Source organism: Epinephelus fuscoguttatus, linkage group LG22 (assembly GCF_011397635.1).
Source record: "Epinephelus fuscoguttatus linkage group LG22, E.fuscoguttatus.final_Chr_v1".
In the NCBI taxonomy this organism is placed as follows: Eukaryota; Metazoa; Chordata; class Actinopteri; order Perciformes; family Serranidae; genus Epinephelus; species Epinephelus fuscoguttatus.
The window spans coordinates 12,406,035-12,420,872 of record NC_064773.1 but is presented as its reverse complement, the minus strand read 5'-3'; the positions used below and the strand labels follow the sequence as shown (position 1 = coordinate 12,420,872).

Sequence of the window (14,838 nt, the reverse complement as noted above, 5' to 3'; positions counted from 1 at the left end):
CCGTGACGATATCACAGAACAACATCACTCCCTCTCGTGTGATATTGCTTAATTGAGGCAAATTTCTTCCTCGTGAGGAGAGGCATCTCTGCAAAGTTTCATGTCTCTACAACATACGGGGCATGAGATATGTCCATTCAAAGTTTGCAATTTCAATCGGTTGCTATAGCGCCCCCCTTTGGCCAATTGATGTAATATTGCTTAATTCGCATCCTCCCATGACCCTCTACCACTGTGCCAAATTTCACATGGATTGACCAAGTCAGTGAGGAGAAAAACATGGAACAGACACACACACACACCCCCATAGACAGACAGACCTGTCTGGTTCCTGGTTCGAACCCCAGGGTGGGGGAGCCCTTCCGTGTGGAGTTTGTATGTTCTCCCTGTGTCAGTGTGGGTTTTCTCCAGGTACTCCAGCTTTCTCCCACAATCCAAAGACATGCAGGTTAGGTTGACTGGTGACTCTTAAATGCTAGTAGGTGTGAATGTGAGTGTGAATGGTTGTCTGTCAGTGCCCAGCACCAGTGGTACAATGCATCAAAGTGATGTAAGATGAGATTTATTTTCAAGAGGAGGCATCCAGTAATTGTCTTGTTTTTCTCTGTTCAATATTTTGCATCTACATCATTTAATGTTAACTATATTCATATATAGTTTACATATTTTATTTAGCTTTTAACATTAATTTTGGACCGATTTAATATTGTGCACATTATGTGCAGGTAATGAGAGATATGATTAAGTTTGGTGGAGTGATGTATATAAGATGTGAGATGCCACTATTGTTCTTTTTTGAACATTAAAGTGGATCAAGTTACACAGAGAAGATGTCCCCGTGCTCCTTCTTCACCCACAGCCCTTTAGTTAATTCAGTATCCAGTAAGTTTATAGGTCAGACAGGAGAGAGAAACCCGCCCTACAGTAATAATGCTTCATTACAGTTGTTAAGTATTTTTTGGGGAGTACGTGTACTATACTTGATTTTTTTATATGTCAACTTTCACTTTTACTTCGCCACATTTCCTGAATAAAATGTATACCTGTACTCCAACATATATCCTCTAAACAACTTAGTTACTTACTACAGCAAAAGGAAGAAAGGAAGGAAGGAGGGAGAAAGGGACAGACGGGTGAATAAAGGAATGGTAGGAAAGAAAGTCCATTGTTCTCCCTGTGTCAGCGTGGGTTTTCTCAGGGTACTCCGGCTTCCTCCCACAGTCCAAAGACATGCAGGTTGGTGACTCTAAATAGCCCATCGGTGTGAATGTGATTGTGAATGGTTGTCTGTTTCTATAGCCCCTTTTACACTGCCAGATTTTCCGCGAATGTTGGGCAGTTTTGCCAGCAAGCTGCGAGTGTTTAGACACACAGAGCCGGATTGGCGAGTTGATCCGAGGTGCCCAATTTTCCGCCTCGTAGGGTAGTCATATTGGCGGAACCTTTTTGGTTTAAACAGACCGAGGCGCCCTTCCACAACGAGAGGGGCTGTTGATGACCTGTGGGAGGGGCTGTTGATGACGCTGCACATGCGACCCACTGACAGTGGATAAACAGGAAACAGCTGATAGCAGGAATCAGCAAGCAGCTAGTAGCAAGAGGGAAACGCAAACCTGACAGACTCTGTAAAGATGAGCAACTGGGGAGACAATGAATTGCACGCCCTCCTTGTTCTCGCAAATGAAGAGACCATTAACCGTCAGATGATGGGGACGGTGAAGAACAGGGCGACTTACAAGAGAATTGCTAAAAGACTGACCAGCCGCGGCTTCCCTCCCACGTCACTGTTTACGTCACACGCTGAGCTACACGTTCTGTTACTTGCTCAGACTCCCCATTGCCCCGAAAAAGGTGCATTCTGTATCAACAAAAGTAGGCAGGCAGCATTTTGCTGCACTCCCCGATTTTGTTTTTATACTGCCAAAGCTGAAAGAAGACTGATTGGGCTTTCCTGCAAATTTGCACAACTCATTTCTAAAAGGGGCTTATGTGTCAGCCCTGTGACAATCTGGCAACCTATCCAGGGTGTACACTGCCTCTCGCCCAGTGTCAGCTGGGATAGGCTCCATCACCCCTGTGACCCCCAGCAGGTTAAGCTGTTGGGGAAAATGAATGAATGAACATTACATGTGCATTAAAAGGAATATTCCCCAGAAAAAAAACAATATTTGTACCATGCATGAAGTTCATTACAGTGCATGAATCATATTATACTTAAATTATATAAGTTGTCAACTCATTAACTTTAAAAAGGTTACAACACAGGTTGACGCCTACATCAGCAACACACAAAGGAAACATTTAAATAGAGCACTACAGTATCAGGCAAGGAGGTCACTGTTGACATTGTGTCATCACCCTGAGGAAATTTGTGTGTTGTTAACTGCTCCAACTGGCATTGTTACACTCACTTTAAGTAAACTGCAACTTCTACCAGTTGATGAAATATTCATGGTTGATCATAAGCTGATGGCGTGGTGCTTTTCCCCCATTTTATAATGTTTGGTGATTTTTTTCCAGTTGCATCTGGTAAAAGGTCACTGCATGATGACAATGTAGATGTTAACCTGTGGTGTAATGTATTTTAAAGTCATCCAGACAGAGACTACTACTGTGCGGGAAGATGCTGTGTTTGCAGAGTCCTGACAAGACAATGAGGGCACATGTGAATGTTAAAGGAACACCACAGACAAATGACATAGATTTGTTGAAGAGGTGTCAAACTGGTGGAGACAGTTTGTCTTTGTACATTTTTCCACGAATGCTCAAGTCATAGCTCAGAGCAGTTACGGAAAACATGTCAAGAATATGTGGACAGACTTCCTTGGGGGCGTGCTTGAGGGCTGGAGGCTGAATGGAGGCGTCGGTTGAATGAGGGGGCTAGGCCTTAACATGGAGGCCTGAGGTGATGAGGGATGGCTAAAGCATTTCCAGGGACGGAAGCAAGGTGTGCATGGATAGCTTGGTTGGAGCCAGAGATTGAATGGTGGCAATCAGGTTGTCACCTACACAAAACATCCTGGAGTGTTGCCGAAACAGGGGGACGCAAAGGAGAAGAGATTTTTTTTTGTGCTAAAGTATCGGACCAAGAAGAGACTGGAGAAAAAGACAAAAAGGTAAAGTGATTGTTTACCTTGCGCAAATGACTTTCACACTGGCAACATAATCGAGTGACAGAAATTATGGCAAAATTTGATAAGTTAAAAATTGTTAGAAATCCGACAGCCCACCAACGGGCCCTCATAAAGCCATTTTGATTATTATGATTTATAAAACAGCTGCTGTATTTGTTGTTATTCACTTGATTCACTCTTGGCCTGCAGTTGGAAAGCTGTCCATAAATGCTGACCATCACAAGATACAACCACCACAGCAGGCTCAGTAAACACTTTTGTCAGACAAACAAACAGTTATAACTCACCTATGAAGCCTTGTCATAATCCATGGATCCATGTTATCCATTTCACTTCTTATAATCTGTCAAAGGTCCAGGTGATCTAAATGTGGAGCCCAAACATCCATAGATATCCACAACAAACTCTTGCCTCGTTTCAAACGTTCATATTACTCCACATATTATCCATAAGTCCCCTGCTGTGTGAATGGGTGGATTGATCCTGAAGTATAATACTCTGAACAGTATGTTTTCATTTTGAAGACTGATCATAACCTCAGTAGGATAGGCATCAGTGTCTCACGCAGCACGCGCCATGCGCAAAGCACCAGTGGCACCGGAGAGCGCACCAAGGCGGCCCAATGTGATTATCATCAGTTACATGTATTGCATTAACGCTCCCAGTTAAGGCCCTCTCAGGCACAGCACAGTGCGCTGCGCTCGCGCTTATTAGTTAATATTAGAGTTATTAATACAGCCAGTTGCCTCTGCTGAGTGAAGTCGTTTCAGGTTCACCAAAACATACCTGCGCTCATGTCTTCAGCATCGATGCAGAACTCGCTCAGAAGCTGTTGTATAATTTCCCAATTAACGACCTTGCAGCCAGGTAATGCAGACACTCTGCTTGCTTTGCTCAGGGGCCACTTTTGCAAACTCTCAGTAGGCCAGGGTCCAGATAATAAAGACTGTATCATTTAAGATAAAAAAGGCAAATATAGTGGCAGCATCCGAGCATGGATCATGTGTGCGCAAGTTTCTAAGCCCTTACGCTTATTTGAATGTCAGGAGTGTGTAACTCCTGACATTCAATAAGGGCTTTCTTTGGCCAGAACCTAGAAACACCCTTGCGCACACATGATCCATGCTCGGATGCTGCCACCATATTTGCCTTTTTATTTTAAATTATACATTGTCAGCACAACCAGTGTATGTACTGTTCCTGCCTACTGTTTGCTTTCCATTTTTGTGTTGTCTCTCTACACGCAAACAACTTACTTCAGAGCTAGCAGCGTCATCATTAGTTTCATCCTCATTAGTTTCAGTCTCACCCGATGTCTGCAGGAAACTCACCTCCCGACCCCCCTGTTTACTGCTGAAGCGGACCCTCAACTATAGGTCCACTATAGAAACTTAAGGGATTCTTATCTTGGATACGAAATGTGTAATCACTTAATAAGAAACGGTATTACTGGAAAATGACACTAATTTGATAAACAAATTCAGTTCCAACGAAACACGAACAACGAAATTATGAACATTTATGTTTCTAAAGAATGAATTAGAGTACATTTTAATACTGATGATAATACGTGCTCATTTTGTAAAAACTGTATTGAAACCACAGACTATCTTTCTCCATGTATAGTGTAATAGCCTACATGAGCTACATATTGGCGTGATATTCACAATGCATAAATAGAAATATGTCGTCATTCCTGGCTTGTCCCTGGCGACACTATTACATTTGATATGCTTTGGAAAAACAAAAATGATTAAGTGATTCTCTGTATGGCAAAAATATTCATACACAAGAACAGAATCCTGAAACTTAACAGTACATAAAGTCTTTAAAACTGATAGTAGTAATAAAAGCACCGAAATTTTATTTATTTATTTGCTTATTCTATTAATTAAGTATTTATTAATTATTATTTTATATTTGTTTCCCTTCTTTGCATTTAATTATACATTTCCATTCCAAACTTACAGTTAAAAACACTTCCGTTGTCATCAGTTTTCGATCTCAAGGCCATGAAATATTTACATTTATCTTCGATACTTCTGTTCGCTTTGGCAGTTTCCTTACATTTTTTATCGTAGCCTTAATTAATTTAATTTTTCCCAAAAGATGCTTCTATTGATTCTCAATAAAAATCAATGAAAAGCATAGACATAGATATGTGCGCATCCGCGTGTTCAATGCGCAAAGCATGTCCAAGCCTGATAAATTAATTCACACACATAATATCAGTGATGGATTAATGAATGAGGGAACACGTGAAAGAGAAGGTGGAGCTGCGACTGCAAAGAAAGGGGGAGGAGGGAAATGCCTCTGATTCCAGACCTGTGACACACAGTCTGCTCAGAGATGCTCAGAGGACAGGAATATGCACATAGTCATTTACCTAATACATCATGGCATTAAAAAATCGCCACCTTTGATAATAAAAAGTATTGCAATGGTATTGGTATCAGTGATCCTGGCCCTGTATCACCTGCTATCTGATAGAAATCAGATTGTGGTATGGGGCCCACCCCTGCTGCATGTGAATGAACACAAACCGGCCCAGCCAGACCACAAAATGGAGGCGAGCTTCACTCAGGCCTGGTGCTAGACTGCTTTAAATTTGGGGAGGGCGTAAGAGATGTTGGTTATTACAGGTTAATATGAGTGCTCTCAAAGTGGGTTTGTATGGGGTACTTATCCATAGACAGTATATTACCTACAGTAGATGTCACGCCTCCAGTTGGAGAAGCAGGCTTGAGTCCAACATGGAAGCTAACCAATGTACTGCTGTGGATGGGGTCAGCGACAAAACATATTTTAGCTTCTCCTGAAAAAGTCAAGTTACTTTAAAGCCAACCAAAATCTTTTGGTATATTACTTTTACAACCAAAAGTAACCCCTACGGGGGTGCTGGTGGCTTAGTGGTAGAGCAGGCACCCCATGTACAAGGCTGTTGCCGCAGTGGCCGGGTTCGACTCCAGCCTGTGGCCCCCTGCTCCATGTCACTCCCTCTCTCTCCCCCCTTCACACTTGTCTGTCCTATCAATTAAAGTTTAAAAAGCCCAAAAAAATATCTTTAAAAACAAAAGTAACCCTACGGAGATGTACCTAGACCCTGAATCAGTTTAGCATTTCCACTACAGACAGTACTCTTAAATGTGGGCGGAGTTTGATAGATAGATAGATAGATAGATAGATAGATAGATAGATAGATAGATAGATAGATAGATAGATAGATAGATAGATAGATAGCCTTTATTGTCCCATGGGGACAACACAACATTTGGGTACACAAAAACATTTAAGCAAACATTCTCATTTTACAGCTAAACAGTACACTAAAATACAAGTCGTGACAAGGATGAAATTTAAAGCGGCAAATGTCTGAGTGGGGCAGGTGGGAGTGGTGGTGGATGGGTCCAATAAACACTGACTTTCACCGGAGACAGCGATGTTCGCATCCCGAAAGATCCTAAATCCACCCATGTGTTTTTGTTGCCAAAACCTAATTACGTGTTAGTTGTTAAAGGAAAAAAACATCAGTCTGCGGTGTTTGTAGTGCATTTATTTTGAAAGAGACTGCATGTAAATGGTAAATTTCCTGTGAAAACAGAAGTGTATTTTGAAAGAAGACAATGCATGTAACAGGCAGAACTTGACACGGTGTCCCAGAACGTCAACAACCAACACACCCAGGGTACCTTGCATATCGTATGTGGACGTGGAAAGTCGTGGAAAAATGATTCGGAAGGCACCCTAGGTATTATGATAGATCTATGGCCATGCCTGGTGCTACAGTCGACTGTATCTAACATGGTGGCCAGGTCACAAACTCTCTCATTTGACAGCTAAACAGTACACTAAAATATGTTTCTGAAAACACTTGAGGTGAGAAATAAGTCACTGTAGATTCCCGCAAATGACATTAGAGGCAATAGGAGTAGGAGGAGGGACATGATTCACTGTGTGGACGTAGTGACAGTTTCAGCAAACATGACAAAAAGTTATTTTCATAAACAGCAACAAATGAAGCTGTAAGAGGGTTTTTTTTTTCACAAATAATTCAGCGAATTCTATAGTTTCCTTAACTGTAGTTTAGCACTTTTCATGCACGACAACCATACAGTAAACTCATGAAACATTGTACTTAATCGCTCCTGTCTGATAACTCCATTGTTATCTCATCATGTTATCTCATTTACAATCTGGAAATCCATCGGTTAAAAAAAAAAAAAAAAGAATCTGTCTTGAGAGATTACTGTAAAAGTGACCTTTGGATTTAATGATGTATGTGACTTTACATTATATCTTTTTACCTCACCAAGAAAGGAGAGAAAAGTCATTTGTGTTTTCATGGTGTTCCTTCTTTGCTTTATTCTCTGTTTGTTAAGTTGTGGTCAAACAACATTGCATTGAAATACAGGACATAAGGATCCAGAGCAGATTACTGTTATTACTGTAGCAGTTTACAGATCCTGACATTATGTGTTTGCAATGTCTCTGATTTAATTCAAAACAAAATAAATCCTGAATTGATTGTATGATTAGTGTCGTATGGGATGATGAATCAAATTAGAGGATGCCCACATCACAATCATGTGGAAATAGTGGTCATGTGTTTCCCTGATTGGAAGTTTCATTTCTTCTCCCTGACTGCTCGGTCAGGTGAGCTTTAAGAAGGTTGTGTCCTTCTGAAAGATGCCAGAAAAACTAAAGGTCTGACAGGAACATTCACTTCTAGTAGTACATGAAAACTGTAAAACATAGTGAAGCATGTGACAGTGGAAAACGTGCCTGTAAAACCTTAAACATCTAAGAATCTCCCTTTGGAAACTAGATCCTTGTAAAGATAAATATTTACAAAGCGTCTCAAACCTTTACCCGTTCAGAAGCAAACTCATGTTCCAAACACACACAAAAGATATTGTAATGGTGGATTTTTACTCTAAATGCACTTAAAATATTTTGTGGGAGGTTTCTGTCCATTCCAGTGAACAAAGAATCTTAATGCAGAAACCACTTAATGGTAAAAAAAAAAAAAAAAAAAAAAAATGACAATAAATAGCCTTAACATATCTTTTCTCAACCAAAAAACATAGATTTATTTATTTTTTATGAATGGTTAACTCATACCAGGGAAAAAACATATGCGTTTAAACACATTGCACATATATTTTGCAATGTATTCGTCATTACTACTCAAAATATCCTTCATTTCTAAAGTAACTCCAGAAAACAGTATGTTGAAAAACTCCTAAATTATTTAAATTTAGATTTAAATAATAAATAATTATAAAAAATAAAATAAAAAATAATAATGTAAAACTTATTAGAATAATAATAATATATTTCAAATAATTAAATAATTAAATAAAATACATTTTAAGGTGATTGTATCTTTAGACAATTAAATGAAAACAGCATTTCCCCTATTCAGTTTTCGGTTACACTCAGAACCGCTGTCTGTTCCAGTGGACAGATGGGTTGTTGTTTTTTTCAGTTAGTAAAAGCTATAAATCTTTCACATGATTTTTTTGTCATGTCCCAATGATATAACATCTCATGTTTACTTAAACAACAGTTTTAACACAAATCATCTACTGTAACAATATGATTAATAGACTGAAACGTGCCTTGTGCTTCCTCCTTGCCTCTCAGTTGGCCATGTGAAGCCCCCAGGAAGTGCTTTGGGCTTGGAAGCCAATTTTAATAGCAGCTAAACAGTGGTGCTATTTCCAGGGTCAGTCAAGTGACGCCCTGTGGCCCAAAAAGACTTTTCCCATTGACTTGCATTGGGAAGGAGATGTTTGTGAATCAATGGATACATTTTTTGAGCATCACAACCCCCACGAAATGAATTGTTTCACTAGAACACTAAAGCAGAAGTTAGCCACTCAGCTGCACTCAGTAAAGCTTGGCTGCCATAAGTCTTGAGTGCGCTTGCTCTATAGGCTGTACAATGGGGAAGTTGTGCCGATCATCTGAGTAATTTTATACACAGCAGTTGACCCATTTTGGCTTTATGCCCCACTGAGCAACTCTCATAGGAATGAACGAGGCCCCTCCGCCAATGCTGTCCAGTTCTTTCTCTCTAGTACATCCATTTGCCGTGCTTGTTAACAAAAAGGGGGTGTGGCTCAACTGCAGTCCACTTAAGATGATGTGGAACACTGTGACTGGTTTATACACACCTCATCAAATAAGTCTGTGAACTTAATCATAGATCTCTACATCCTAGAAAAGTCACGTCCATTGGAATGGACGGGGGATCTGGGATCGGAGTAGGAAGGAGGACTCTTAAGAGGCTTAAGAGTTCTTAAGCAGAGGAGACAATAAATAATGTTGACACTGAGTTGTTGTGCAGGGATAATATGTGCGGTTGATCTCGTTAGAGAAGTGCTCACACCTCCCACCCAACCAACACATTCTCACTCCAACCTTGTCACATACTGATATTGGGTCATGGACTTTACACGTCCAGATACGATGTGCAAGGTGCCCTGGGTGCGTTGGTTGTTGACTTTCTGGGACACCATGTCAAGTTCTGCCTGTTACATGCATTGTCCTCTTTCAAAATAAACTTATGTTTTCACAGGAAATTTACCATTTACATACAGTCTCTTTCAAAATAAAAGCACTACGTCGGTACAACACTACGGTTGGGTTAAGGCAACAGAAGCATGTGGTTAGGCAACAAAAAAAGAACAGGGTTTAGCCTTAGAATCTTCCGGCATGCAAACACTGCTCTCTTGGGTGAAAGTCGGTGTTTGTTGGACCCAGCTGGACTTTCACTGCCTTAACTTTCGTCCTTGTCCCGCCATGTTTCCCCCTGATGTCACCAGACACTGTTAAACTGTAATGGCAACCGGCCTTATATCATGCTGACATTGAAGTACAGTAAGTTTTGTCGCTGGTTTCTGACGCCACTTTCTAAAGTCACTGCCCAACACAGTAATGCCATAACACCAGAAATTAAAGTGGTCACAAGACTAAGATTTCACAGTGTCATCTTTTAACACAGGTCATTTAATTTTCCCTGGGTGACCTTTACAGGCTAACAAAAGGGCATGTTTGTGATAACAAATCACACCTTTTAAAAAAACACATCATACTTAGTAAAGGGATCGACCACACCTCCTCATTAAGGTATAAGTGTCTGTGCCTTCCCTGCTCACAGTTGCTGAGACTTTTCCTAAATCACTCCTAAGATAGGACTCTTTACTAGAATTTTTCAGGCTAAATTAGGAGCTCTCTGAGAGTGTTATATCAATGTTTGTGCGGCCCCAGATTATTTGTTTCTTTGACAAGGACACATGCATTAGATATTGCTTCAAAAAAACAAAATAGAGAGAGGACATGTTAAGGAAGTCAAAATATCTAATTTTTTTTTACAAAATAAGTTTATAAAATAGATAAAAATAGAATACGTTTAATCTAGTTTAATATAAAAATAAAAAAGTAAAATAAGCTTAATCTAGTCTAATATATCAAAGTGTACATTTCTAATCGCAGATCTATATATGGATTACTCCTTTTCTTTTACTGAGTCTTCAGAATATAGTTTAACATATACACTATCATTCTGTATGTCTGTGTCAAGACCCATTGCTGTGCTCATTACCAGCTGCTTTTAATTTCGTTTCATATTGGAGGGCTTTCTTGTTATCATGTTTGTAGCTCTTATTCCTTTTTTTACCCTAAACAAACTATGTTATCTTTCTTTCATCCAATCTGGCTCTGGTGGCTGTCCTGAGATCAGTGCACTTCAAAAATACTGAGTCAGGTGACAGTGTCAAACACCCTATGCCCACAGTGGAGTGCGGCGCTTGTGAAATAATGAAGGACATTTGAGACTAACCCAGGGTTACGGGAGAGAAAAGGAGAAGGGAGTTTTCTTATGAATGTGCCATTTACAGGAGCTGCTATAAATATAGTTTATTTCATCACAGCATCAACTTTCAGGTGAGATTTTTGCTCTGTGTTTCCTTATTACAGTATTAAGCAAGCCTCAGTGGCCTCTAATGGTAATTTAAAGTTGTTTAAACTAACTTTTATTGGTGTAAAGTTAAAAGTACAGAGTAGTCTGTATCATGTATTAGCCTGTGAGTAATTTTAAACATCTCTCGTCCACTGTGTAACAAAGACACACATTGGTGTGCACATTTCTATTAAGCACTAAAACTGATTAAATAAAGCTCCAGTAATTTTGATCCAGGCTCTGCATGGGTGGCATCAGAGGGGCACTTTTCCCTTTAGATAATAATTCATCAGTAGAAGGAAATTGTAGCACATATTTTTCTTTAATTATCCACCAGGTACAAAAATTGGAGCAAGGGCTGTTTGGGTGTAAAAAAAAAAACTAATGAAAACTGATGGAAATGTAGCTTCACTATTTTTTTTATTGACCACAGCACCACCTCGATCTATTATCTTTCTCTTGACATAGAGACAAGTATGCTTAATGTTTTTTCTGAACTGATTATCACAGCTCTCTGTTTGCCTACTGGATGGTTCTAAATGTTAACATGTTTCATGGTCATGGTTGTCCTGGCAATCTCTGTATCTCATTCTCTCAAAGCAGAACAAAGAAAAGCGATCACCTAACTCCGATACTGGCCCTTTCTTTTCTTTTCTTTAAAAAAAAACTTGAATTTGAGTGGATTAAATGATTTTACTTATTTGTTTTAAAGCAGTTTTATATTTCTTAAAGTTCCAGTGTGTAGGATTTAGGAGGATATATTATCAGAAATGTAATACAATAAAATAAGTATGTATTCTTAAGTGTATAATCACCTAAAAATAAAAATTGTTGTGTATTCATTACCTTAGAATGAGCAGTTGATATCTACATAGGGAGCGAGTCCTTCTCGCTCGATCTACAAAGATCACCATGTTGCGCTGCCATGTTTCTACACTAGCCCAGAATAAATAAACCTAGGTAGGGCCATTGGCAATTTTATGTTTTCGCATCAGCTACTGTGACTAGCAACCCCTCTGTGACGAGAATGTCAGAAAATTTCTAATATATTTGTAATATGAAACTGCTTTATTCAGTGTTTTTACCGGTTTTAATCACTGGGTCCATTTGTTTTTGGAGAGAAAGAGAATTCTGTGTATAATTTGGCTCCTGGTAAAAACCTCCTGAATGTCTCTGTCAGAAGGAGGTGAGCACACATTAAGTTATTAAGGAAACAAAATGAGAACACCTTACTAGGTGCGAGGCTAGTAAGGTGTTCTCATTTTGTTTCCTTAATGAGAACAAAATGAGAACATCTTACTAGGTGCGAGGCTAGCAGCCCATCTGCAATGTGTCAAACAATGTAGGAGAAACACTGATTTGTAACAAGAAACTGCTTTCTTCTTCTTCTTCTTCTTCTTCTTCTTCTTCTTCTTCTTCTTCTTCTTCTTTTTTAACCACTTTAAATCACCCGGTCTGTTTATTTTGGTGAGGAAGAGACCACTGGTAAAAACCTCCTGAACAATGAACAGTGAAAGAATTCTAACCAGGAGAAGTTTCAGCTGGTTGCAATCTGCAATCCTCACCACTAGATGGCACTAACCCCCCTAAATCTTTCACACTGGACCTTTAAAGCATGTATTGCCCCAGTATACATTTGAAAGCTTTTATGTCCATATGGCATCTGCACAACAATCCTAGAACCTGCAGCTACTACAGCTTTGTTTTGCTTTATACTCTTAATTTTAGAGCTGGGCATTTTTATGATTGTGTTGATACCAGTCCACTTATCAGTTCTGCTTATTGGTCCATTTCTTTATCTATTCCCTTACTGATGCCTGATCAATGGTCTGTGTGGAAAAAAGAAGGCCCACACAGGTTTTATCATCTCTTGGCTTTTTTGGTGCCCAGTCCTTCAATATGTGTAACTCTAAGTCATAATAAAATGTTAACAGGTGAGTTATATAAAAATTAACCCCCAGACAAATGTCATTAGTGTTGAAATTAGCTATAGAGACAAATCTTTTAGACCAGGCTGTAAACGTGTTTATTTCTGCTGTGGACTGGGGCATTTTAACATGGGGATCTATGGGGATTGACTCTGTTTTGGAGTCAGTCTCAAGTGGCCATTAAAGGAACTGCAGTTTTTGACACTTCAACACACTGTAGATAAAATAAGAGAACATTTGTCTTTAGGTTTTCTCTCTGTGTATTTAGAGACATATGATGGATCATAAATCCTTTCAGACATGTAGGCAATTTAACAGGTTGGTACCAGATAATGAAACAGAATTACAGTAACTCTGTGAACATTACTTTTTAAAGGTTTTGGATAGCAGAAGGAACAACCTGTGTTTACATAGATGATTGTCCCATAGAACAGCACTTACTTACAATCAGACATCTCAGTGCATTGTCTAATGGTGTTCTGTCTCCAATCATTTTCTCTTTAAGGGTGAACCATGGCCCTGCCTGCCTGCCAGTGGACTTCTCTGCGCCCATTTGTCTTCGGCAGCCTGGTGGCGTTGTGTTTTCTAGGCCTTTTCTTCACATACTACCAGCCTGACTTCAGGTTCCCCAATATTGGCCTTTACTTGGGGAAAGGCCAACAAGTCTGCCCAAACGTATGTGCAGAGGGGGCAAAGACCCAGAACCCAAACAGTTCCACAGAGCTGCAGATCAACCCAAATCCTAGTGACGCCCAGAAGATAGCAGAGGTGGACACTGAGCCTGACACTATTGTATTGATCTGGATGTGGCCATTTGGCCAGAGATTTGATGTCAACTGCGGTGTTTACAATATCACAAAATGCCACTTGACAAATGACAAGACAGTTTACCATAAAGCCCACGGAGTTCTCTTCCACCACAGGGACATACATGGAAACGGAGGGAATATGCCACAAGAGCCGCGTCCCTTCTTCCAGAAATGGGTGTGGTTTAATATGGAGTCACCTGCAAACTCAGGTCGAATGCCTTATCTTGATCGTTTAGTCAACTTGACATGCAATTATCGTCTTGATTCCAGTATTCCAGTGCCTTATGGATATTTGGAGCCACTGACATCTGTAGATGAGAGTTTTAAACTACCAGCAAAGGACAAGTTGGTGTGTTGGATTGTGAGCAACTGGAACGCACGGTATAAGAGAGTTGAGTACTACAACGAACTGAAGAAACACGTCGAGATTAATGCATATGGAAATGCCTTTGCTAAAGGTGTATCTGACAAAGAGTATTCAAAGATAGTTTCTAGTTGTAAATTCTACCTCTCCTTTGAAAACTCTATCTTCAAAGACTACATCACAGAGAAGTTATACCTTCCTATGATGAAAGGAAGTGTACCAGTAGTTCTGGGCCCTCCAAGGCAAAATTATGAGGACCACGTCCCACCTGGGTCTTTCATTCATGTTGATGACTTTTCCTCTCCAAAGGAGCTGGCAGAGAGGCTACGTTACCTTGACCAACATGAGTCTGATTACATGAGCTACTTTGATTGGACAAGAAGCTATAAAGTTAAAAGGTCTGCCTTTGGAAAAGAACATGCTTGCAGAACTTGTAGATACTTGCAACACCACAAAGAGTACCAATCTTTTCATGACCTCAACAAATGGTACTGGAGTTAACTGTACTCCAATAAAAAGGACATTTGCTATAAATTGTGTTTCAGTCTGGGACACAGGCAATAATGGACTCAAGACGCCACATAGACGTCACCTGAAGTGGCTCAATTGTAGCATATCAGAGTAATTTGAAGGATGT

General features: G+C 39.9%; 1 protein-coding gene across 1 annotated transcript; it reads left to right on the top strand.

The window, feature by feature from the left end:
• Positions 1-13,541: 13,541 nt before the first annotated feature.
• LOC125883193 (4-galactosyl-N-acetylglucosaminide 3-alpha-L-fucosyltransferase 9-like) lies at positions 13,542-14,702 on the top strand. Its single transcript, XM_049567412.1, has one exon. It carries the CDS (start codon positions 13,542-13,544, stop codon positions 14,700-14,702), a length of 1,161 nt encoding a protein of 386 aa, XP_049423369.1.
• The last annotated feature ends 136 nt before the right edge of the window (positions 14,703-14,838 follow it).